Genomic DNA, 26052 nt, shown 5'->3' with positions numbered 1-26052 from the left:
GCTGTTGAACTATAGCCATGTTTAGAGTTTGTTTCACACTCTATTAATTAAGGACTATGGACTAAAGCTATAAATGTCAATGGCCATTCTAAGCTGAATGTGCTTTCTCTCATCAGATCGCAGAAATTACACAGATTAAGACCTTGCTAGTACCAGTGTGGGAGGCTGTCTGAAAATCCATATTGCTGTAGACCTGTTTGCCGTTTAGATTTTGTTTCACAATCGATAAACTGACTTTGGACTAAAACATTAAAAGTTAATGGCCATACTATGCTGAATGTTCCTGCTCTCGTCAGAGCGCAGAAGTTACACAGTTTAAGCCCTCGCTAGTACCAATGTGGGAGCCTGTTCTGGAATTTGTGGTGCTGTTGACTTATTGTTATACTGCTTAGATTTTGTTTCACAATCGATTTAAAAAGGGACTTTGGACTAAAGCAATAAAAGTCAATGGCCACTCTAAGCTAAATGTGCATGCTCTCGTCAGAATGCTGAAGTCACACAGCTTAAGACCTTGCTAGTACCAGTGTGGGAGACTGTCTGGGAATCCGTGGTGCTGTTGACCTGTTATGCGCTTTAGATTTTGTTTCACAATCGATTAAAAAGGACTATTGATTAAAGCATTAATAGTCAATAGCCATTCTAAGCTGAAATGTGCCTTCTCTCTTTAAATCGCAGTAGAACAACACCTTAAGGCTGGATTCACACGAACGTTGCGTTTTTGCGCGCGTGAAAAATGCGCCGTTTCGGTTGCGTTGGAGTAGCGTGTGGCATCCGTTTGGGCAGCGTGATAGCGTATTTAACGCGCGTATGGCATGCGTTTTTTACGCGCGTCAAAACAATGGAGGGTAGAGTAATGGAGAGGGCAGCCTACAAAAAGACACCTTCTCCAACACCTGCTTGCTGTGAGCACATGTTCGCATCAAGATTTCACGTTACCTCACACTTTGGCCCGTGTTTGATGTTTTTGGGTGGTTTTACAGGTTAAAAAACTACTATTGCTGCAGATGTCAGTTTAAACTGTGCGCATGTGCTCAGAAAGTGAAAAGCCACTTCCTGGTTTGTAGTTGTTTTGTCTAGTCTGCTCAACTCATTTACATAGACTTAACAAGTGTTGCGTGAAAAACGCTGTGCGTACGGAGGTGCTTCCGTGTGCCCTGCGTTGTTTTCACGCACCCATTGACTTCAATGGGTGCGTGATGCGTTGAAAACGCTGAATCAACGGACATGTCGTGCCTTTTTGGCAACGGAGCAACGCTGCGCAAAAACCACGCACATGTCTGCACAGCCCCATAGACTAATATAGGTTCGGGCAACGCGCATGAAAATCACGCGCGTTGCACGCGCGTATTTTACGTTCGTCTGAATATAGCCTTAGACCTATCTAGTATCAGTGTGGGAGCCTGTCTGGGAATCCGTGGTGCTCTAGACCAATTGTCATGCAGGTTCGATTTTGTTTCACAATCGATTAAAAAGGACTATGGACTAAAGCATTAAAAGTCAATGGCCATTCTAAGCTGAATGTCCCTGCTCTCGTCAGATCGCAGAAGTTACACAGCTTAAGGCCTCGCTAGTACCAGTGTGGGAGACTGTCTGGGAATCCGTGGTGCGGTTGATTTTTTATTATGTCGTTTAGATTTTGTTTCACAATCGATTAAAAAGGACTATGGACTAAAGCATTAAAAGTCAATGGCCATTCTAAGCTGAATGTGCCTGCTCCCGCCAGATTGCAGAAGTAACCCGCCTTAAGGTCTCACTAGTTCCATTGTGGGAGGCTGTCTAGGAATCCGAAGAGCTGTTGACCTATTGTTATGCCATTTAGATTTTGTTTCACAATCGATTAAATAAGGACAATGGACTAAAGTTTCAAATGTCAATGGCCTTTCTAAGCTGAATGTGCCTGCTTTCATCAGATTGCAGAAGTTACACAGCTTAAGTCCTTGCTAGTACCAGTGTGGGAGACTGTCTGGGAAGCAATGGTGCTGTTGACTTTTTATTATGTCGTTTAGATTTTGTTTCACAATCGATTAAAAAAGGAGTTTGGATTAAAAGTCAATGGCCATTCTATGCTGAATGTGATCTGACGAGAGAAGGTACATTCAGCATAGAATGGCCATTGACTTTTAACAGGTTCCCGACCGCTGGCCGTAAATATACGGCCAGCGGCCAGGGTCTCTAAAGTCCGGCGTATAGTATATATACGGCCGCACTTCAGAGACTGTGCACGCGCGATCGCGTGCACACAGCTCTATGCCCTGGCTGTTGCTAACAGCCATGGGCACTGGGCAGAATGTCAGGGGTCAATCTTTTGGCCCCTGAACATGTGATCGCTGTGACAACCAATCACAGCGATCACATGCATTTCTGCATAGAAAACAGTGTGCACGCGATCGCGTGCACACAGCCCTGTGCCCTCGCTGTTACCAACAGCTCTGGGCACTGGGCAGAGTATCAGGGACCAATCTGATGGTCCCTGATCATGTGGTCGCTGTGAAAACCTATCACAGCGACCACATTTGTTTTATTTTGACTTTTCTGGCAGTAAATCTCCTGCCTCTTTTCTTCTCCTCAAACATTGTTTCAGTTTGAGGAGAAGAAGAGACTCGGGAGAATTGCTGCCAGAAGAATACAGTGAAAAAAAATACAGTTACACTAAAACATTCTCTGTATAGATAGATTTCTATCTATCTATACAATCTATCTATCCATCTATCTTTTTTTCTATATATCTACCTTTCTATCTTTTATTCTATTAGAATAGGCAGGTAGGGAGTATATAATTATATATATATATCCACATATATATAATATATATAGCAATAGCGGTTTATTTTTTTGTTAGCGGTAGTGTAGATATATATAGCAGTTAGTTTGTGTGTTTTATAAAAAAAAAAAAAAAAAAAAAAATTTGTTTAGTTAGTGTTAGTGTTAGTTACGTTATGGCGAGGAAGTTGTTTAGCGCCGAGGAGGCATACGCCATGCTGTGGTCTGAGTCGGAGACCGCATCAGAGATGGCGTCCGAGATGGAACCTGTTTTAGGTAGTGACGATGACAGCGTCACTTCAGGTTCATCTTCAGGGGACGTTGTCCCTGATGCAGTCGAAACTGCAGAACATGAAAGCGCAGGGCCAAGTAGCGCTGTAGCACGGGACAGCCTGGTCCCTCCAGTCCAGGCTCTTGTATGGGCACCTGCCCCATCTTTTGGGCCTAGAATCCACGGATTTACGGCCACTCCTGGCATAACCGTGGACAATACAAATTTTGTCCAAATGGATTACTTCCATTTATTTATAACGGACGACATCCTAAATCAGATTGTCCACGAAACAAATTTATATGCCACGCAATATATAAGGCAGAAACCTTCATCCACCCATGCCAGAGATTGGACGCCCACCAATTTGCAGGAATTAAAAAATTTTTTGGGGCTCACCCTAAATATGGGTATTGTCAAAAAGCCCTCCATTAGGTCTTACTGGTCAACAAGACCCGCCCAAGCCACCCCAGTATATTCTGCAGTAATGCCCAGGTCTCGTTATGAGACAATAATGAGGTTCCTCCACTTCAATGACAACGCACAGGCCCCCCCAAGTACCGATGCAAACCGGGATCGGTTGTTCAAAATAAGACCGCTAATAAATTCCCTGAATAATTTATTTCTGCAACTCTACACCCCTGAGCAGAATGTAAGTGTGGACGAATCCCTCCTCAACTTCCATGGCAGACTTAGCTTTCGCCAATATCTACCTTCCAAAAGGGCAAGATATGGCGTTAAGCTCTACAAATTGTGTGAAAGCGGGTCAGGATATACCACCGCCTTCAGGATTTATGAAGGGCGGGACCGCACAATAAATGTTCCTGGATGCCCCCCTGATCTTTCCACCAGCAGTAAGATTGTGTGGGAGATAATGCAGCCTCTGCTTCACAAGGGGTACCACCTGTACTGTGATAATTTTTATTCCAGTGTGCCCCTGTTTAGGCATTTGCATGCTGCAAGGACTGGGGCATGTGGTACCATGCGCAAAAACAGAATTGGTTTTCCACAGCAATTAGTGGGGAAGCGCATGGTAAAGGGGGACTCCTGTGCTTATGCATCTGAGGAATTGCTGGCGGTCAAGTTCAGGGATCGCAAAGATGTGTATGTGCTAAGCACGATTCATACCGCAGGAACAGTGGCAGTGAGGGAAAGAGGGGCAACATCGGACAAGCACAAACCAGTGAGCGTGTCCGAATATAACAAGTACATGGGGGGGGTGGATTTAAGCGACCAGGTTTTACAGCCCTATTTAGTAAAACGCAAAACTAAAACCTGGTACAAAAAAGTGGCCATTTATTTGTTACAGGTGGCCATCCACAACTCATTTGTGCTCTATAAAAAAAACAGAGGCAGAGACACATACCTGGATTTCCAGGAGAAAATTATTGAAGGCCTCATTTTTGATGTTCAGGACACCCGAGAATGCCCCCAGTCTGAGGATGTCACGCGACTGACTGAAAGACACTTCGTCAGTCGGATTCCCCCAACAGCAACCAGAAGCAACCCCCAGAAAAAGTGCCGCGTCTGCAGAAAAGATGGGCACCGCAAAGATTCCCGATATTTCTGTCCCTCATGTCCCTCGCAACCAGGCCTGTGCATTGAGCCATGTTTTAAAAAATACCACACTGTTCTGAATTATTAGATTTTAGTTAATTTGTTGAAAATATATTTGCCCTACATTACTTTTTTATTTTTCCCCTGATTTTACTCCAAGGGTGAGGGAGGGAATGGGTGGGGGGTGGATGTCATGTTTGATGTTTTCTAAAGTTCATCTGCTGGAGAGCTCCATTTGCATTAACCTGAAATTTCTTATTTTAGAAAACCCCAAAAAATAAATTCCCATTATACCCCTAGATGAATATTTTGGGATTTCTGCTTCAAGAGCAGATATTTTGGAAGTGTTATAGAAACTCTGTTGAGTTTTGTAAAACCAGCTTTGAAAAAAAGCGATTTGTGAAATAATCTTCTTCTATCCTCCGCCCTCCTACATCTCTATGTGATAAATAAGGCCACATATTTGGTATCTCCGTGCACGGGAGAAGTGGCAGAATGTGAACGGAGATTAATTTTGTCCGTGGTCTATACCGTGTGTGAAAAATGCTGGTATAAACTGACGCATTTGCTAAAAAATTGCTAATTTTATTTTGATCCATCTTATTCAAGAAACTTTCAGAAGAAAACTGGACTGTCTAAAAATATGATAAACCCCTTGAAGGAAACCTTGTGGGGTCTACTTGTGTGAATGAAGTCGTTTATGGGGTGATTCTAATGTTTCAGCAGCATTAGGCCCCCCAGAAAACAGTATGCGGCTATAAAGTCAAGTGCAGAATTCCTGGACCGAAAAGGCCAAAAAGCCTCCTTTTATGCCAAGCCCTGGCACATGCCCGTGAATAAAGCACACATATTTGGTATCCCCATGCACGGGAGAAGTGGAAGAATGTGAAATGCGATGAATTTTGTCCGTGGTCCATTTTGTGTGTGAAAAAGCTAGCATAAACTGGCGCAATTGTTAAAAAAAAAAGGTAATTTTATTTTGTTCCATCTTATTCAAGAAACTTTCAGAAGAAAACTGGACTGTCTAAAAATATGATAAACCCCTTGAAGGAAACCTTGTGGGGTCTACTTGTGTGAATGAAGTCATTTATGGGGTGATTCTAATGTTTCAGCAGCATTACACACCCCAGAAAACAGTATGCTGCTATAAAATCAAATGCAAAATTCCTGGACCAAAAAGCCTCCTTTTATGCCAAGCCCTGGCACATGCCCGCACAGCGAATAAGGCACACATATTTGGTATCCCCATGCACGGGAGAAGTGGAAGAACGTGAAAGGAGATGAATTTTGGCCGTGGTCTATACCGTGTGTGAAAAATACTAGCCTAAACTGACGCATTTGCTAAAAAAGTGCTGATTTTATTTTGTTCCATCTTATTCAAGAAACTTTCAGAAGAAAACTGGACTTGCTAAAAATATGATAAACCCCTTGAAGGAAACCTTGTGGGGTCTACTTGTGTGAATGAAGTCATTTATGGGGTGATTCTAATGTTTCAGCAGCATTAGGCCCCCCAGAAAACAGTATGCGGCTCTAAAATCAAATGCAAAATTCCTGGACCGAAAATGCCAAAAAGCCTCCTTTTATGCCAAGCCCTGGCACATGCCCGCACAGCGAATAAGGCACACATATTTGGTATCCCCATGCACGGGAGAAGTGGAAGAACGTGAAAGGAGATGAATTTTGTCCGTGGTCTATACCGTGTGTGAAAAATACTAGCCTAAACTGACGCATTTGCTAAAAAAGTGCTGATTTTATTTTGTTCCATCTTATTCAAGAAACTTTCAGAAGAAAACTGGACTTGCTAAAAATATGATAAACCCCTTGAAGGAAACCTTGTGGGGTCTACTTGTGTGAATGAAGTCATTTATGGGGTGTTTCTAATGTTTCAGCAGCATTAGGCCCCCCAGAAAACAGTATGCGGCTCTAAAATCAAATGCAAAATTCCTGGACCGAAAATGCCAAAAAGCCTCCTTTTATGCCAAGCCCTGGCACATGCCCGCACAGTGAATAAGGCACACATATTTGGTATCCCCATGCACGGGAGAAGTGGAAGAACGTGAAAGGAGATGAATTTTGTCCGTGGTCTATACCGTGTGTGAAAAATACTAGCCTAAACTGACGCATTTGCTAAAAAAGTGCTGATTTTATTTTGTTCCATCTTATTCAAGAAACTTTCAGAAGATAACTGGACTTGCTAAAAATATGATAAACCCCTTGAAGGAAACCTTGTGGGGTCTACTTGTGTGAATGAAGTCATTTATGGGGTGTTTCTAATGTTTCAGCAGCATTAGGCCCCCCAGAAAACAGTATGCGGCTCTAAAATCAAATGCAAAATTCCTGGACCGAAAATGCCAAAAAGCCTCCTTTTATGCCAAGCCCTGGCACATGCCCGCACAGTGAATAAGGCACACATATTTGGTATCCCCATGCACGGGAGAAGTGGAAGAACGTGAAAGGAGATGAATTTTGGCCGTGGTCTATACCGTGTGTGAAAAATACTAGCCTAAACTGACGCATTTGCTAAAAAAGTGCTGATTTTATTTTGTTCCATCTTATTCAAGAAACTTTCAGAAGATAACTGGACTTGCTAAAAATATGATAAACCCCTTGAAGGAAACCTTGTGGGGTCTACTTGTGTGAATGAAGTCATTTATGGGGTGTTTCTAATGTTTCAGCAGCATTAGGCCCCCCAGAAAACAGTATGCGGCTCTAAAATCAAATGCAAAATTCCTGGACCGAAAAGGCCAAAAAGCCTCCTTTTATGCCAAGCCCTGGCACATGCCCGCACAGTGAATAAGGCACACATATTTGGTATCACCATGCACGGGAGAAGTGGAAGAACGTGAAAGGAGATGAATTTTGGCCGTGGTCTATACCGTGTGTGAAAAATACTAGCCTAAACTGACGCATTTGCTAAAAAAGTGCTGATTTTATTTTGTTCCATCTTATTCAAGAAACTTTCAGAAGATAACTGGACTTGCTAAAAATATGATAAACCCCTTGAAGGAAACCTTGTGGGGTCTACTTGTGTGAATGAAGTCATTTATGGGGTGTTTCTAATGTTTCAGCAGCATTAGGCCCCCCAGAAAACAGTATGCGGCTATAAAATCAAGTGCAGAATTCCTGGACCGAAAAGGCCAAAAAGCCTCCTTTTATGCCAAGCCCTGGCACATGCCCGCACAGTGAATAAGGCTCACATATTTGGTATCCCCATGCACGGGAGAAGTGGAAGAATGTGAAAGGAGATTAATTTTGGCCGTGGTTCATACCGTGTGTGAAAAATGCTAGCATAAACCGACGCAATTGTTAAATTCTTGCATTTTTTTCCAATTTTGCCCACTTTAGTGAAAAAAAAAAAAATGATATATACTGACAAATGCCACTAAAACAAAGCCCTATCTGTCCTTTAAAAAGAGTGTAAAATTCAAAGATGAACTTTATTCACCTGCTGAGTTATAGTCATGTAAAGAAGCGCATAGCAAAATTGTGAAATTTGCTCTGGTCATTTAGCTGTAAAACAGCCTAGTCCTTAACCGGTTAATGTTTTAGTCCAAACTCCTTTTTTAATCGATTGTGAAACAAAATCTAAATGGCAAACAACGAGTCTACAGCACCACGGAATCCCAGACTGTCTCCCACACTGGTACTAGCAATGTCTTAAGCTGTGTAATTTATGTGATCTGACGAGAGAAGTTACACAGCTTAAGACATTGCTAGTACCAGTGTGGGAGACTGTCTGGGAATCCGTGGAGCTGTTGAACTATTGTAATACCGTTCAGACTTTGTATTAAAATAGGACTTTGGACTAAAGCTTTAAAAGTCAATGTTCACACTAAGCTGAATGTAACTGCTCTCCCTGCTCTTTTCCGTTCATAGAAGTTACATGGCTTAAGACCGTGCTAGTACTAGTGTGGGAGACCGTCTGGGATTCCGTGGTGCTGTAGACTCGTTGTTTGCCATTTAGATTTTGTTTCACAATCTATTAAAAAGGGACTATGGACTAAAGCTTTTAATGTCAATGGCCATTCTAAGCTGAATGTGCCTGCTCTCATCCGATCACAGCAGTTACACAGCTTAAGGCTGGGTACACACACACTATTTACGGATGTAATTCGGGCATTTTACACCTCGAATTACGTCCGAAAATATGGCTCGACAGCGCCAGCAAACATCTGCCCATTGAAAGCAATGGGTTTTACATTGGTCTGTTCCCACGAGGCGTTAATTTACGCGTCGCTGTCAAAAGACGGCGCGTAAATAGACGGCTGCGTCAAAGAAGTGCCTGTCAATACTTGGGACGTAACCGACGCTCCGTAAAACCCATTGAAGTCAATGGTATTCTTCAGAAACACTTTTCAGGCGTTTGGACACACTTGCAGGGTATTTTGAGACGCCTGAAAAGACGCTTCAAATAACGTCTGAAAATGGCCAAACACTCCCCCAAGGGGTGTTGCCAATGCAGCCATTTTAAAAGGCCATTTTTGCCATTTTGATGCAAGGTGCTTAGGAATAACCCACATTTATCAGCTTCACCATGGCACCCCCAACCTACAGGAGGATGCATATAGATGTGGATGCCCTCATCTCTGAAGTAAGTAGCAAATGAAATCCCTAATGTTTGTTTGTTTTTGGAGGGGGGGGTGCGCAAAAATTCATTATTGTACACAGAAGACACTATGCAAGTGCAACCATATGTCTAGCCCCTGTTTTTACATTTGTCATGGCTTTATTTAATCTGCGTGTCTTTATATACATGGGCCAAATCTACCCGTACACAATGCAAAGTATGTAATGTTAACTTCGCTTCAGGAACATGCCATTTGTTTAGCAACATCTCCACGTGCGATTGCGCACAGACCTCACGGCGCATGTGTAGCTGTTATTAACTGTAAACTCTCTGTTGGAAAGTCCTCAATGTTAAATCTGGCTACATTGTTTTATTGTCCTTTTCTCTTTGTAGGCACATTCTTGGTACAATGTGCGCAGCATATTTGTATGTCATTTATGGTGTGTTCAAGGTCTGCCCCACATGTGCACTCTATGTGTGAATTTGCCTCGTTTCATTGCGGCCGGTTGATGTGCGTTTGGAGCACAGCAATGTGTAAACACCACACAATCCCTCCTGCCTTGCAATTCCTTGCATGTACAACCCCCGCGGCCCACATTATGCACTTTACCTCATGAAGTAACCTGAGTAGGTAGACTGTGTTCCCTTTTTTCGGGGATTGTGACTTGCAAAGAAAAGATTACCGTGTGTGTTTGTGTTTTGTCCCACTGCAAAAACGAAGCCATCTTGAGAATATAATGATCTTTCCTTACACTTGGATTTTAAAATAGATTTTTATTTTTTTTACTTGGTGTGTTGCAAAGGTGCAGGCCAGCCCAAATCTATGGGATAAGCAGGTAGCTGGCTATTCAAATCGTGCCCAGAGACAGGACTCCTGGGAGGAGATATGCGTGGCGCTGTACCCCGACTGGGTGAGGCATTCAAATAAGGAGCAGGGCGACATTGGTGAGTGTTTGTCATCTGGCCATGTAGGCTATTTGAATGATGATGTTTAGTTGTTATAAAGGGAAATGGTGTGTATCGCCACAAATGTTTTTCTCATGACAGTCGTAAATGCCTCAGAGGAGCAAGTACATTTTCCATGCAAAATAACCACATCTTAGCTGGGTTGGTGTGATGCAACAGTTAACTTTCTTTATAACCTCCAAACTGAGGTTACATTTCCTTTAAAGGGATAGTCTGATGTTTTGGGCCACAGTTCATGTTCCCTATTTTTTTCAGAAAAAGGCCTCCAGACATGCTGGAAGAGTATCCGCGACCGCTTCCAGAGATACCTGAAGAAGGCAGAGAGGAGTGGGTCCTCTCCCTCACAAGGGTCACCATGTCCGTTCCACCAGCAGCTGCTGTACCTCCTGCCCAACAGGGCACTCCACCAGTAAGTTGTTTCCCATCCATTTCGAAAGCACTACATGTTATGATGTCTTGCAGCTCATTGGTAGGCATACGTTTAGACACATATGTATTGTTCTCACATTTCAGGGCTCAGAGAGGCAACCCATTTAGCACAGCTTTTTGCATTTTTTGTTTCCTTCCTAATGGCTCCCTTGGAAGTGTGTCTACCCAACATGTACTATGTGTGTGTGTCAAGATGTGGGATTAGTGGTACCAAACATACTCATGTCACCCCCTAAATGCCATTTTCATGCGTACCTTGGTGTGACGGTAAACACAAGGTGAAACCCGTGTTCACATTGTACTACAACCATGGCAGTGTCATGAAGGCGCATCGGATTTGCTCGATAGAATAATTTGGATAACTAGTACGTTTGGCCCAACATTCGTCATGCCACTTGTAATGCTAGCAAACTACCATTTGCTGGTTCCTCTACGCTAGGTGTGTGCTTTTGGCTAGTATCTAAGTATTGATGAAGTAGCATGTTTTCGGTTGTAATTGTTGCTCTGGTGGGTGGGCCAAAAAGTTAGCGCACCAAGAAACATGGGTGTTGCAATAAAGGATGAGAGTGATCTCTGCTCCCAAAATACATCATATTCTCCTTGCTCATTCTCAGATCCTCTGGAAATGTTCGGCAACTGATGGAAGAGTGTCCCGCTGCAGTAGAGGAACAGCAGCTGAGGGAGAGGGACCCGAGTCCATCCACTTCTCGCGAGGACCCTCTGGAAGCGGAGCCTCACTTTCCATCAGACGCGGAACCTTCTGGCATGTCACCCTCCTCTGAAGTGGCGGAAGAAATTACTGCGCCACCTGCTGCCACCCAGGTGCCACTTGGCACACAACACGGCCGCCACACCCCACCTGCTCTCCTGGCATCCGACAGCGATCTCGGAGGACCCTCCGGACAATCAAGCGTCAACTAGAAGTTGAGACCAACGCCATGTCCTTTATCCGGAGGGTCGACGGCGATGAGGAGTATGATTTTTTTTTTTTTTTTTTTGGGCTACGCCGTTGCATCTCGCTGCCGCCAGATGCAACGGCATGTTGGCCAGACTTTCATGGCTTACACTCTAGCCGTGGGGGCAGCCTTCGAGATCGCAGTCCCTCTCCCACCCCTGGAGGAGCTGGTCTACAACCTCCATAGGACCACTGGCCTGAGGGAGGCATCCTCCAGAATGCCCCAGAGCCCACGACCTGTTAATGCATATACCGAGACACCAAACCGCCCTCCCAAGCCATTCCCTCAGCTGCATCCCAGTTCCTGGAAACAATCTACCCTTACCCACCCTCCCAATACACAACCTCTGGCTTCCGCCCAAATTATCCCCAACATTTCCCATCAAATTATCTCCCACCTTCCAATTATGACTCTCCTCCCCGTTTCACCCATATGTAGTCCCTTTATTTGTGTATTGTTTGCACAGATGCCACGTACATTTTTTTTTTGCCCTGTTTGTAAATGTCTTATTAGTGTTGGTTGACATAGCAATATTTGCAATGCTGTAATTGCAAATACGGAAATTCATGTGCCGAGTAAAGTGTTAAAGTTTTAATGCCTGGAACATGTGTTTTACATTAACAACAACATTACCACAAACACAAAGGGACACACGGACAAAGCAAAGCAAGTAACATTCTCTGATCCATTGACACAACACCTTTTTTGATGTGCATGCATATTTCCACCATTAATGCAGACTTTACAAAACAACAGTTCAAAAATTTCGACAGTTTGTACGCAGCTTACGGCATGCCACATAGTTCCAACACATAGTGTGTACTAAGGGGGGGGGGGGTATGTATGATCCGTGCACACCATTTTCTTCCCAAAAACAGAAACGTTGTCTTTGGCCTACTCCTGGATGGGATGCTGAACACTGCGGCTGGAATCCTGCCAGGACACTGTACCTTCGGGACTCATGAAGTAGTCAGTGAAGGCATCTCTCACCTGTACTCCACGGTTGGATGGTCTTCCTATATTCCAGTTGATGTGGGGGTCACGGAAAGCTGTCTGTGTCTCCACCTCCACGTCACCTCACTTGTGATCCCGAACGTAGTTGTGAAGAACACAGACAGCTTTAATGACCCCATCAACTGTGGACGCATCCAACTGAAGTGCACAGGTAAAGACCCTCTATTACTAACCATGATCCCAAAGGTGCACTCCACGAAGCGTCGTGCCCGGCTCAGCCTCTCATTGAAGACTCTCTTCCGGGCATCTAGTCTCCTCCGTGGGTATGGGCGCAGCAGGTTCTGCATCAGTGGAAAAGCCTCATCTGATACCATAACGAAGGGGACTGGATGTGTGGTACCCAGAAGAGGTTGGGGAGAAGGTAGAGTTAGCTGATCTGCCAGTATGTGTCGCCCTAAATGTGATGTCAGTAGCACGCGGGAGTCACCAGTGCTTCCATATGCGCCGACGTCAATAGCAACAAACTTAGCCGAGGCATCATCCAGCGCCATCAGGACTACAGAAAAATACTTCTTGTAGTTGAAGTAATGTGATCCTGACCGCGGTGGCTGCTGCACATGTACGTGCTTACCATCGTTGGCGCCTATGCAATTTGGGAAATTGCCCACAGATTGAAAGCCTGCTGCTACCTGCAACCAAATCTCCCGAGTCGGACTGGGCATCGCAATGGGCTGCAAATACTGCCAGATCACCTGGCATGTGCACCTGATTCCACTGATGGTGGATTTGCCAACACGGAATTGCAGGTGCAGGGATGAATAACTCTACCCTGTTGCAAGAAATCTGAAAAAAAAAGAAAAACAAACAAATATTACAATCGACTCATTACAAGGAACAACATCATGACTATAGCACTCATATTACAAAACCATACATGAGTTGTCATTACATTCACAACCTCAATACAGCACAATGTTGAAAACAAGCCTTCAAATACACCGCAATGTGATCAGCAGCCTCTCCACAAGAGGAATGGCCGTCCGCATGGCGCTATCCTGCCTCCAAAGGTGGAGCCCCGAGCATCTCGTCCAGGCTGTCAAAAGCCAGGATAGACATACGCACAAAATTATAGAATTTGTCGGGGTACCTGTAGAGACATACACAATATAAAGACATCCAGAGACGCAAAAAGGTAACAACATAGAGAACTAAGGTTGCCTAAAAAAGGGAGATGAAAAAGGCAAATACAATAACATAGCATGTGCAACATAAATCCATGATTGTTGTGAAAATGACCAAACAAAGCAGATATAGGTATAAGCAGGTATCATTGCTAAATGATAGCTAAACTACAGCACCAATATATAGGATAAGAACCACTGCTGGCAGTTAACTAATTATGCATAACTTGGTACACATGTGGCTTTCTAATGACAAATGCTGTCTGTTGCAGCAATTGTAGGCTGATGCAACACACCTGCCCACACAATTTAACCTAAAACGACCATTAGCAAATGAGGTTTGGCTAACAGATATCATCTATGTACTGTCGTTTAAAACGCCACAAAACAAACTCACCGTCTTAGCTCGTCATAAAGTTGCCCAATGTGTCCCCTTTCAGTGCGCAGCACATTTATGGGGTGCACCCAATATCTTCGGCGCCTTTCATGCTCCTGTGAAACAAAGTGTGACCATATGGTCCATTATAATGTGCAAGAACATCCATTCTAAAAACATTTTGAACACAATCCATTCTTGTCCAAACCTACCTGACGAATCCTTCTTCGGCGCATGACATTGAGTAAAATTTGCATCCAGACCGCCATATGGCGGCGGCGGCGCACTTTGCTGTGCCTATCTCCAACTTGGTCTCCCTGCTGGTATGGCCCTTCTAAGCTGCTGGAATTCATGTTGAAACCCCAAAAAACCAACAACCACTGATTATGGGAAAAAGGGAAGTTGGTGATGTTGGGTGTGCATTTTTATAGGCCTGAAATAAAAGTACAGCCCCTAGTGGGTTGGATTTTTGCTATGCATGGAAGACGCCTAAATAACGCTAGAAAAAACGCCTCGAATAACGGGGCGTTTACGCGTGCAATAACGCGCCAAAATACGGCTTGGAAAAAAAACGCGTGTAAATACGCTTCAAAAATGCCTGAAATTCAGAGGCCGAATCTCTCAAATCAGCTCTGTAAATTACGGAAGTTTTTGCCTCACCGTGTGTACATACCCTAAGGCCTTGCTAGTACTAGTGTGGGAGACTGTCTCGGAATCTGTGGTGCTGTCTAGATTTTGTTTCACAATCGATTAAAAAGGACTATAGACTAAAGCTTTAATAGTCAATGGCCATTCTAAGCTGAATGTGCCTGCTATCATCAGATCGCAGAAGTGACACAGCTTAAATACTCGCTAGTACCAGTGTGGGAGACTGTCTGGGATTCCGTGGTGCGGTTGCGTTTTATTATGTCGTTTAGATTTTGTTTCACAATCGATTAAAAAAGGACTTTGGACTAAAGCAATAAAAGTCAATTGCCATTCTAAGCTGAATGTACCTGCTCGTCTTACTTCTTAGAAGTTACATGGCTTAAGACCCTGCTAGTACCAGTGTGGGAGATTGTCTTGGAATCCGGGGTGCTGTTGACCTATCATTATGCGGTTTAGATTTTGTTTCACAATCTATTTAAAAGGACTACGGACTAAAGCTTTAAAAGTTAATGGCCATTCTAAGTTGAATGTGCCTTTTTCTCGTCAAAACGCAAAACAACAACACCTTAAGACCCCGCTAGTATTAGTGTGGGAGGCTGTCTGGGAATCCGGGGTGCTGTTGACCTATTGTTATGCCATCTAGATTTTGTTTCACAATCTATTAAAAAGTACTATAGACTAAAAGTTTAATAGTCAATGGCCATTCTAAGCTGAATGTGCCTTCTCTCCCTGCTCTTGTCAGATCATAGAAGTTACATGGCTTAAGACCCTGCTAGTACCAGTGGGAAAGACTGTCATGGAATCCGTGGGGCTGTAGACTTCTTGTTTTGCCGTTTTAGATTTTGTTTCACAATAGCTTAAAAACAGACTTTGGACTAAAACAAAAGTCAATGGCAATTCTATTCTTAACCCCTTAATGACCAGCCTATTTTAGACCTTAATGACCATGCCATTTTTACGTTTTTCCATCGTCTCATTCAAAGAGCTATAGCCTTTTCATTTTTCCGTTGGCATAGCTGTATAAGGTCTTGTTTTTTGCGGCACAAGTTGTAATTTTTAATAGCACCATTTTGGGGTACACAGAATTTATTGATTAACTTTTATGAACTTTTTTTTGGGGGGTGAATAGAAGAAAAACAGCAATTTCGCCACACTTTTGCATCCTAAATTTACGCCATTTACGTGTGGTATAAATAACACAATACCTTTTATTCAGTGGGTTGTTGCGATTGCAACGATACCAAATTTGTATCGTTTTTGTATGTTTTACTACTTTTACACAGTGTCGTAACGTTTTTATATTTTCGCCGATGCAATTGTAGGACGGCTGTTTTTTTGCGGAACAACTTGTAGTTTTTATCGGTATCATTTTGGAGTTGATGCGACTTTTTTATCACTTTTTCTCACTTTTTTTTTTAAGGCTGTATTCAAAGTAAACAGCAATTTTTGCGAGTTTTTTTTATTTTTTACGACGTTCACCGTGCGGAATAAACGATTTAATATCTTTATAGTTGGGGTCATTACGGACACGGCGATACCAAATATGTGTCAATTTTTATTTTGTTTGTTAATAAAGCGGTTTCTAAGGGGGAAAAGTGGGGTTTTCATTTTTTTTTTTATTTTTTTTTTTACTAGTCCCACTAGGGGACTTCACTATGCGATTATCCAATCGTATTTATAATACATTGCAATACTTCTATATTGCAGTGTATTGAGCCTGTCCGTGTAAAACGGACAGGCATCTGCTAGGTCATGCCAGAGGCATGATCTAGCAGGCATTCACGACAGGCAGACCTGGAGGCCTTTATTAGACCCCCGGCTGCCATCGGAGACACAGACACTCGGCGATCTTATCGCCGGGTGACAGTGGGATGAGAGGGAGCTCCCTCCAAAACCATTCAGATGCGGTGCACGCTATTCAGCACCGCATGTGAAGGGTTAAATGGGTGAGATCGATACTAATATCGATCTCACCCGGTCGAGCAGGGACGCCCCTAGCCCTCAGCTACCTCTGGCAGCTGAGAGCAGGGAGATTTAACGGCTCCCTGCTCTGTTTACTTATTCCGATGCAGTGACGTAAAAAGTCTATTTAATCGGAATAAGGCCCGTTAGTGACCGACGTAAAAACACTATGGGCCGGTCACTGACGGGTTAATGTTCCTGCTCTCGTCAGTTCGCAGAAGTTACGTGGCTTAAGGCCTCGCTAATGTCAGTGTGGGAGACTGTCTGGGAATCCGTGGTGCTGTTGACCTATTGTTATGCAGTTTAGATTTTGTTTCACAGTCTATTTAAAAGGACTATGGACTAAAGCTCTAAATGTCAACGGCCATTCTAGGCTGGATGTGCCTGCTCTCGTCAGATCGCAGAAGTTACACAGATTAAAAACTGAAATACCAGTAAAACCCAAAACAGAATAACTACCAAGCAAAATCTGCGCTCCGAAAGCCAAATTTCGCTCCCTGCCTTCTGAACCCTACAGCGTGCCCAACCGCCAGTTTACGTCCACATATATGGCATTGCCATACCCAGGAGAAGTGGCTTAACAGTTTATGCGATAATTGTCTTCAGTGGCACAAACTGGGCACTAAATTGGCATATCAGTGGAGAATTGCAATTTTCACTTTGCACCATCCGCTGGGCACTAATTTCTAATGTAGAATCACCTGTAGGGGTCAAAATGCTCACTACACCCTTAAAAAAACAGAAACCACTGCACTTGTTCATGTTGTATGCTTAATGCATTGTTATAAAAGGTACAAAAATTAACCATTTTTGGCGGCAGATGCCTGCCAGGGTTCATACATATAAGGTGGTAAAAGAAGAAGCAATGGCTATTGACAAGCCCTCAAAAAAATTGACCCTTTATGGTGGCAGATGCCTGCCGGGGTTCATCCATACATGGATGTAAAAGCAACAAGCAATGGCTTTTGACAAGCCCTCCAAAAATGTACCCTTTTTATTGGCAGATGCCTGCCGGGGTTCATCCATACATGGATGTAATGTAAAAGCAACAAGCAATAGCTTTTGACAAGCCCTCCGCGCCTGCTTGTAGCAGACGGGCAGCAGTGGAGGTGTATTGGTGGTAGTAGAGGTAGCCAACAGACCGCAAGGGTGGTAGTAGTAGTAGTAGTAGTAGTAGTAGATTAAAAAAAAGAGACGGGACGACAGTCACAGGACAAAGCCCTGTGGTGGGGCAGGCCTCAGGCCTGCTTGTAGCAGACAGGCGGCAGTGGAGGTGTATTGGTGGTAGTAAAGGTAGCCAACACAGACAGCAAGGGTGGTAGTAGTAGTAGTAGTAGTGGTAGCAGCACATAAAAAAAAAAGAGACTGAACAGTCACAGGACAAAGCCCTGTGGTGGGGTAGGCCTGCTTGTATCAGACGGCACTGGGGGTGGATTGGTGGTAGAAGTAGTAGCAGCACCAACAGTGGCACATTAAAAAAAGAGTGGACAGGACAGAATCCTGTAGTAGCAGGCGGCAGTAGCAGGCGGCAGCAGCAGCAATGTCAGATCTAATCAGTGGCATCAGGCACAGGGGTTTTAAAATCCTCACCGATCCACGCTTGATTCATTTTCAGAAACGTGAGATTTTCCAAGCTGTTGGCGGACAATCTTGTTCGCTTAGGGGTGATGAAGCCCCCTGCTGCGCTGAATACCCTCTCTGACGCTACGCTGGAGGGTGAACAAGACAGTACACCCATGGCAAACTGGGCCAGTTCTTGCCAATGATCCAATCTGCTGACCCAGAAGTCCATGGGGTCTGGGATCAGCATTTCTGACGGAGAAAGGGCACAGTCCAGGTACGAGTGAACCTGATTGTTTAGGTGCTGCACCTGGTGATGGTGAACATCCCTTTGGTGATGTCAGGTCGGGGTATTGGATGTAAAAATGTTGTCATCATATTTTCCAAACGGAATTGGCTGCTGCTGCTGCCGCCGCCTATTGCAGAGGTAGCTCTGCCATAGGCGGTGGAACGATGAGACAGTGGGGAGCGGAGAGTGGCCCCCCCGGTCAGACATGCTTACAGCAGGTGTTTGCCGTTTGAAAGCTGTGACAAGCTGGCTGCATAGCTTCTCTCGATAATAAGCCAATTTTGCCTTCCTCTCGGAAGGCGCAAAAAACTCCCCCATTCTGGCTTTATACCGAGGGTCTAAAAGTGTGGCTATCCAGTACTCATCTCTTTGCTTCATGCTAACAATACGACAGTCAGCGTGCAAGTAACGAAGCATACAGCTCGCCATCCTGGCCAGCGTTTCAGAAGGCCCGGTTGGTTCCATCTCCACCCCATACTGCCATGGTTGTCCATCATCGAGTTCGTCGTCAGACTCGTCATCACCATCACTGTCATGTTGTGCGGCTGCCTCGTCCCCTATCCCTTCCTGTGATTCCATCTCCAAATCCAGCTTCTCTTCAGGTCCTGTATCCTCATCCTCATCCTCATCCTCCTCCTCCTCCTCCTCCTCAACATCCATAGCCAGATGTGATCCTTCCTCCATCCTTTGCTGAATCATCGCTGTGAGCATTTGCTCCATAATGAATATCAGCGGCATAACATCGTTCATTCCGCTAGCGTCACGGCTCACAAATCGTGTAGCCTCTTCAAAGGGCCTCAAAACGCGACATGCGTCTCTAACCAGAAGCCAGTGCCTGAGCTCGAAATTACACTGGCTCCAAACGCTGCCCGTCTGCTGCATCAGGAAATCATTCACGGCTTTCCGCTATTCGTCCAGACGGTCCAACATGTGCAGGGTGGAATTCCAGCGTGTTGGAACGTCGCAAATCAGGCTGTGTTCTGGGAGATTGTTTTGACGCTGCAAGTCCAGGAGGGCGTGCTTAAATGCATGCGAACGTCTAAAGCGAACGCAAACCCTCCTGGACATGGCCAGCACACCCTTCAAACCAACATATGACTTCAAGAAGCGTGTTATGACCAGATTGATCACATGTGCCATGCAAGGAGCGTGTGTCAGGTGACCTAGACGCAGTGCAGCCACAACGTTCTTCCCGTTGTCAGAGACAACATTGCCCAGTGTGAGTTTCAGAGGAGACAGCCAGCGTGCGATTTCCTCCTTGATGCACAGCAGCAGCTCCTGCCCTGTGTGGATTTTCTCGCCCAGGCTCAGCAGGTGTAAGACAGCATTGTGGCGCTTCACCTTGCACCTGTGAAAAGAGGAGGGAGGAGGAGTGGAAGAGACAAGGTGTCCTGTCTGGGACGGGAAGACCTCCAAGGAGGAAGGCGAGGAGGAGGAGGAGGATGGTAGGCGCCTGGTGTCCGGAGTTGAACCAGAAAGATACAAGCGTGGAGGTGGTAATGCCTGGCATTGCTGCGGTGGTGCATCGGACTGCAAAATATTGACCCAATGGGCCGTGAAAGACATGTACTGTCCCTGGCCATAGTTGCTGCTCCACGTGTCGACGGTGGCATGTACCCTGCTGCACACGGATAATTGCAAGGACTGGCACACCTTTTCCTCCACATGCTTGTGCAAGGCAGGGACAGCTGTTTTGGAGAAGTAATGTCGGCTAGGTATTCGCCACCTAGGCTGAGCGCACGCCATCAATTGCTTGAAGCTGGCGGAGTCGACCAGGTGGTACGGCAGCGACTGCACCACCGACAACTTAGCCAGGTGTGAATTAAGCCGCACGACAAGTGGATGACTGGGTATATATTGTTGCTTATTGGACAACGATTCCGTAATGGATAACTGATGGGACGTAGGAGGAGCACTAGATGACAGTGATGATGATGATGATGACAACGACATGGTGGACAAGGCCTGGCTACTACTTAGATGACAGGGATTCGGAGCAGCAGCAGCAGCGGCAGAGGGGTCTTCTTAGATGTACATGATGATGGTGGGGCATGTCGATTAGTTCCTACATTGCTGCCCTGCCCACACCTTACTTTCTGCTTGCAGATACGGCACTGTGCCATGTTTTCATCCTCGGGGAAGGTACAGAAAAATTGCCACACGGCAGAGTACCGTAAAGAGGTAGTACCACCACCACCACCACCACCCGAGCTTGCCCCTTGCCTGGCAATCTTTTTTCGGGAGCCTACACCAGCATCAGTGTCACCATCACCGGCTCCTGAGCTGACCCTACCGCTGCAACGTTTTGCAGATTGACTTCTGCCCCTACCTCGGCTTGGCTGTTTATCACGGCCAGTGCCGCCACTACTACCCTCCTCCTCTGACGCCATCATCACCTCGTCACCTGGTTCCCACGTCCTGTCTAAAACAACATCATCATAGCCTACCTCATCATCCCCGCCACGTCTGTCACTGTGTTGTGAATGTGATGTGACATCATGGCGGGCTCCATGCCCCCCCCTCATTACTGCGTCTGCCACCACGGCTACCACCACCAACACCCCCACTAATGCAGCTTATGCGTCTCGGACACCGCTTCCACCTCCACCACCGCCGCAACACACTCCGTTGGCTGACTCGCGGAAAACAAATCATCATCATCATCACCATGTTGTTCAGTATCTTCCTTCGCACCCGAAGAGATGTCTCTTAGGACTCTCAGGAAAGATGGCTTCCCGCTAGGAAGGGGGAGCGAAGACATAGATGATGGAATGGAAACGCTAGAAATACCTATATTACTACTGTCACTGTGCCAAGGAACTGTAGAGGATCTGGAATCCAACGAAACCTGGCTTGAAGCCAGATCGTCAGTCTTCCTGCTGAGATGACCACGAGCCAGCCAACCAGTCCACAATGGCCGTATTGTCTAATCACCAGAGGAGATAGACAAGTCTGGCTTGCTGATACTGCTACTACTATCAGCAGACACATGGCTGCTGCTACTAGTGGAACTGGGCACATGTCTTGTGCCACAAATGCTGGTACTGGGTCTGGCACCAACAGATCCAACATTTGGACTGGAAGAGGAGACGGCATGGGTGTTTCTTCCTCTACCCCGTCCTTTTTTTTACCAGACATTTCACGGCTGGAGTGCAGCAAGTTGAATCAAAACCCGGGGGATGAGCCCCTTCTAAAAGCGTATTCACACTGACACTAGCTTGGCAAATGGCAATGAATGAGAATTTCTATCAGCCACGCCGCAGTGCACTCAGGGAATGCTGGGCGTTGTAGTACTACGTCCACTACAAAGGCTGCCTGTATTGCAAGTTGGATTGTTTTTGTTTGTTATGTTAACGGCCGGGGATGAGCCCCTTCTAAAAGCGTATTCACACACTGACACTGGCTTGGCAAATGGCAATGAATGAGAATTTCTATCAGCCACTGTGCACTGACTCAGGGAATGCTGGGCGTTGTAGTACTACAAAGCCTGCCTGTATTGCAAGTTGGATGCAACGGGGATGAGCCCCTTATAAAAGCCTATTCACACACTGGCTGAGTAGTGAGTAGTGGATGAGCCCCTTCGATTGCTGGATTCCTGCCTTTTAGATTCCTAAAGCTTTCCCTTACTGCACAGAGATGCTATCCCTACAGCTCCTGTCTGTAAAATGGCCGCTGAGCTCCGTGCATAGACTTTTATTGCAGGCTTGAGCCTGCCCCTATGCTGCCTCCCGATTGGCTGGGAGAGCCGTTTGCAAGGCATTATGGGGTAGCCTGATGTCAGGTGATCTTGTGAAATCCTCCATTTTAGATGTAACATGTGGCAGGCGCCAAAATGTAGCCGGGTTCGGTCAAAACGGGTTCGGCCGAACCCGGTGAAGTTCGGATTCGCTGCAAACCGAACTTTTCCGGAAGTTCGGATTGAAACTGGGTTCGGTTGTCCCGGTTCGCTCATCTCTACTCTTCACTTCTGAGCCCTGTCTTGTCCAGGCAAATTATAAATGCCTTGAGGGGTGCAGTTTCCAAAATGGGGTCACTTCTTCGGGCATCAACTGTACTCTGGTACCTCAGGGGCTTTGCATACGTGACATGGTGGCCAAAAACAAATACAGCAAAATCTGCATGCCAAATAGTGCTTCTGCCATTCTGAGCCCTGCTGTGCGTTCAAACAGCGGATTATGACCACATGTGGGTATTGCCGTAATCGGGAGAAATTGCTTTACAAATGTTGGGGTGCTTTTTCTCCAGTATCCCTTGTGAAAATGAAGACATTCTACAATTTTGTGGAACAAAATGTAGATTTTCATTTTCACGGCCCAATTCCAATAAATTCTGCAAAAGATCTGTGGGGTTTAAATACTCACTATACCCTTAGATAGATTAATTGAGGGGTGTAGTTTCCCAAATGGTCACTTTTGGGGGGTTTCCACTGTTTTGGCCTCTCATGGGCTTTGCAAATTAAACATGGCACCTGAAAAACAATCAAGCAAAATTTGAGCTCCAAAAGCCAAATGGCGCTCCTTCCCTTCTGAGCCCTGCCGTGGGTCTAAACAGCAGTTTATTACCACATATAGGGTATTGCCGTACTCAGAGTTTTATTTACAAAAGTTGGGGTTCTTTTTCTCCTTTATTGTGAAAATGGAAAAATCTGAGCTAAAATGACATTTTATTAGAAAAAAAAACGTAGATTTTCGTAGCCTAATTACACTTAATTCAGCAAAATATCTGTGGGGTCAAAATGCTCACTATACCCCTTCATAAATGCCTTGAGGTGTGTAGTTTGCCAAATGGTGTGTTTTTTGAGGTGTTTTCTTTGTTTTGGCCCCTCAAGACCTCTTCAAACCCGACATGGTGCCTAAAATATATTTCAATAAAAATAAGGCCCCAATATCCACAAGGTGCTCCTTTGCTTCTGAGGCCTGTGTTTCCATCCAGTAGCACACTAGGGCTACATGTGGGATATTTCTAAAAACTGCAGATTCTGGGCAATAAATATTGAGTTGCGTTTTTCTGGTAAAACCTTCTGCAAAAAAAAAAAATGACATTTGTAAATTTCACCTTTGATTTGCTTTAATTCTTGTGAAACGCCTGAAGGGTTAAGAAACTTTGAACCCCTCAAAGTATTCAAAACAGCATTTACACTTTGTAAAATGGGGTGATTTATAGGGGGTTTATAGTATATAAGGCCCTAAAAACCAGTTTAGAACGGAGCCGGTCCCTAAAATAAGGCTTTTGAAATTTTCTTGGAAATGTGAGAAATTGCTGCGAAGTCTTGTAATGTCCCTGAAAAATAAAATGACATTCAAAAAACAATGCAGAGTAGATATATTGGAAATGTGAAATAGTAGCTATTTTGTGTGGTATTACGATCGGTCTTACAGATATCTCGGTCCATATCTTCACTATGTCCACCGGTATGTTTTACACTGTTTCTTTGGTAGATAGCTGCAATTGACTTCCATCTGTCTGCTTTCTGTCTGTTTGAGCCCATGTACTTTATACATTTGACATTCCAGTGTTCATCTTGCAGCATCCACATTATGGGTTGCGGTTCTCGTTAACCCTTTATGTCCACTCAGATAATTATTACGCTCACACGCCTATATGTAATTCATATCACATACCTTTACATAGGTGTACTGGATTGTATACATCTATTGGATGTCATTGGATGTTCTTCTGTCTTTTCACAAATTTACTGGGGCTCTATCAGACACAGCTGTGCACGAGACTATATACAATTCTCTTTTGCTGCTCCAACAATATGTATACCATTTATATACTCTCGTAACATTCATACCTGGTTTTTCGACCGATTTGATGTCTTTTTATTGAGTGACTCATTCCCTGTTCCACTTTTACTGTTTCATGTTTTTTATTCTAATAAAATTTTGTACATTGTTCTATAAATTTCATGTGCTTTAGTCGATCATATTTTCTTGGATTTATCTTATATCGGTCTTACAAGCAGATACATTTAAATTTTAAAAAATGCAAATTTTTCACAAAATTTTGGTGTTATTCATGAATAAATACTGAATGTGTCGACCAAATTTTATCACTAACTTAAAGTCCAATGTGTAGTTGTGTTCAGACAGCACTAGTTTTCTCAGGTGCTCGAAATAGGGTCCCAACCCAGTTATAGACCAAAATAATTGTATTCGGCACACATTTGGAGTATTTAGCGTAGATTTATTTCAAATTTTTCTTATTTCAATATATGCCAGTGGCTACATGTGCAACGTTTCGGTCGTGAGACCTTCGTCGGGCACTAAGGAAACATATATATGTAATTATGGCATATTATACAGGTTCCATACAAAAATACAATAATACAGGATGTGTCATACATAGACTGTATAGCAGATATATACAAAAAACAGGTACAATGTTGGTTATTAAAAAAGGAAGGAACAGTGTCAAGCATCTTGGGACAGTAAGCGCACCAAAAGGAATATTGGTCATATTATGTAAACACCAAGTGTTATGTATGTGTAGCTGCAACTATATGTTGATATATATATATATACCGTGTTCCAAATTATTATGCACATTGGATTTAAGTGTCAAACATTTAATTATTAGTTTTTCAATTAAACTCATGGATGGTATTGTCTTAGGGCTCTTTGGATCATTGTAATCAATCTCAGACACCTGTGATAATTAGTTTGCCAGGTGTGCCCAATCAAAGGAAAACTACTTAAGGACGTTCCACATTATTAAGCAGGCCACAGGTTTCAAGCAATATGGGAAAGAAAAAGGATCTCTCTGCTGCCGAAAAGCATGAAATAGTGCAATACCTTGGACAAGGTATGAAAACATTGGATATTTCAAGAAAACTTAAGCGTGATCATCGTACTGTGAAAAGATTTGTGGCGGATTCAAAGCACAGACGGGTTCGTTCAGATAAAGGCATAATGAGGAAGGTTTCTACCAGACAAATTAATAGTATTAGGAGAGCAGCTGCTAAAATGCCATTGCAAAGCAGCAAACAGGTATTTGAAGCCGCTGGTGTCCCGCGAACCTCAAGGTGTAGGATCCTCCAGAGGTTTGCAAGTGTGCATAAAGCTATTATTCGGCCACCCCTAAACAATGCTCACAAGCAGAAACGGTTGCAGTGGGCTCAGAAATACATGAAGACTAATTTTCAAACCGTGTTGTTTACTGATGAGTGCCGTGCAACCCTGGATGGTCCAGATGGATGGAGTAGTGGATGGTTGGTGAATGTCCACCATGTCCCAACAAGGCTGCGACGTCAGCAAGGAGGTGGCGGAGTCATGTTTTGGGCTGGAATCGTGGGGAGAGAGCTGGTAGGTCCCTGACTGTGTGAAAATGACCTCTGCAAAGTACGTAGAGTTTATGACTGACCACTTTCTTTCGTGGTACAAAAAGAAGAACCGTGCCTTCTGTAGCAAAATTATCTTCATGCATGACAATGCACCATCTCATGCTGCAAAGAATACCTCTGTGTCATTGGCTGCTATGGGCATGAAAGGAGAGAAACTCATGGGGTGGCCCCCATATCCCCCTGACCTCAACCCTATTGAGAACCTTTGGAGCAACCTCAAGCAAAATATCT

The 26052-nt window shown here is 44.4% G+C and overlaps 2 protein-coding genes and 2 pseudogenes across 5 annotated transcripts in view; all 4 read left to right on the top strand.

Annotated features, from left to right (window-relative positions):
• Positions 1–26052, top strand: part of NFIC (nuclear factor I C) — an 863572-nt gene that overhangs the window by 296853 nt on the left and 540667 nt on the right. The window lies entirely within an intron of this gene.
• Positions 1497–1615, top strand: LOC142736256 (5S ribosomal RNA; annotated as a pseudogene).
• On the top strand, positions 1870–1988 carry LOC142706899 (5S ribosomal RNA; annotated as a pseudogene).
• On the top strand, positions 9123–11471 carry LOC142651183 (uncharacterized). Its single transcript, XM_075825668.1, has 4 exons — positions 9123–9179; positions 9959–10100; positions 10377–10530; positions 11165–11471. The coding sequence occupies exons 1-4, from the start codon at positions 9123–9125 to the stop codon at positions 11469–11471; spliced, it is 660 nt and encodes a 219-aa protein (XP_075681783.1).

Source organism: Rhinoderma darwinii, chromosome 1 (genome assembly GCF_050947455.1).
Source record: "Rhinoderma darwinii isolate aRhiDar2 chromosome 1, aRhiDar2.hap1, whole genome shotgun sequence".
Classification (NCBI taxonomy): domain Eukaryota; kingdom Metazoa; phylum Chordata; class Amphibia; order Anura; family Rhinodermatidae; genus Rhinoderma; species Rhinoderma darwinii.
Note: the sequence above shows the minus strand (reverse complement) of the source record. Positions and strands in the feature narration are given on the sequence as shown.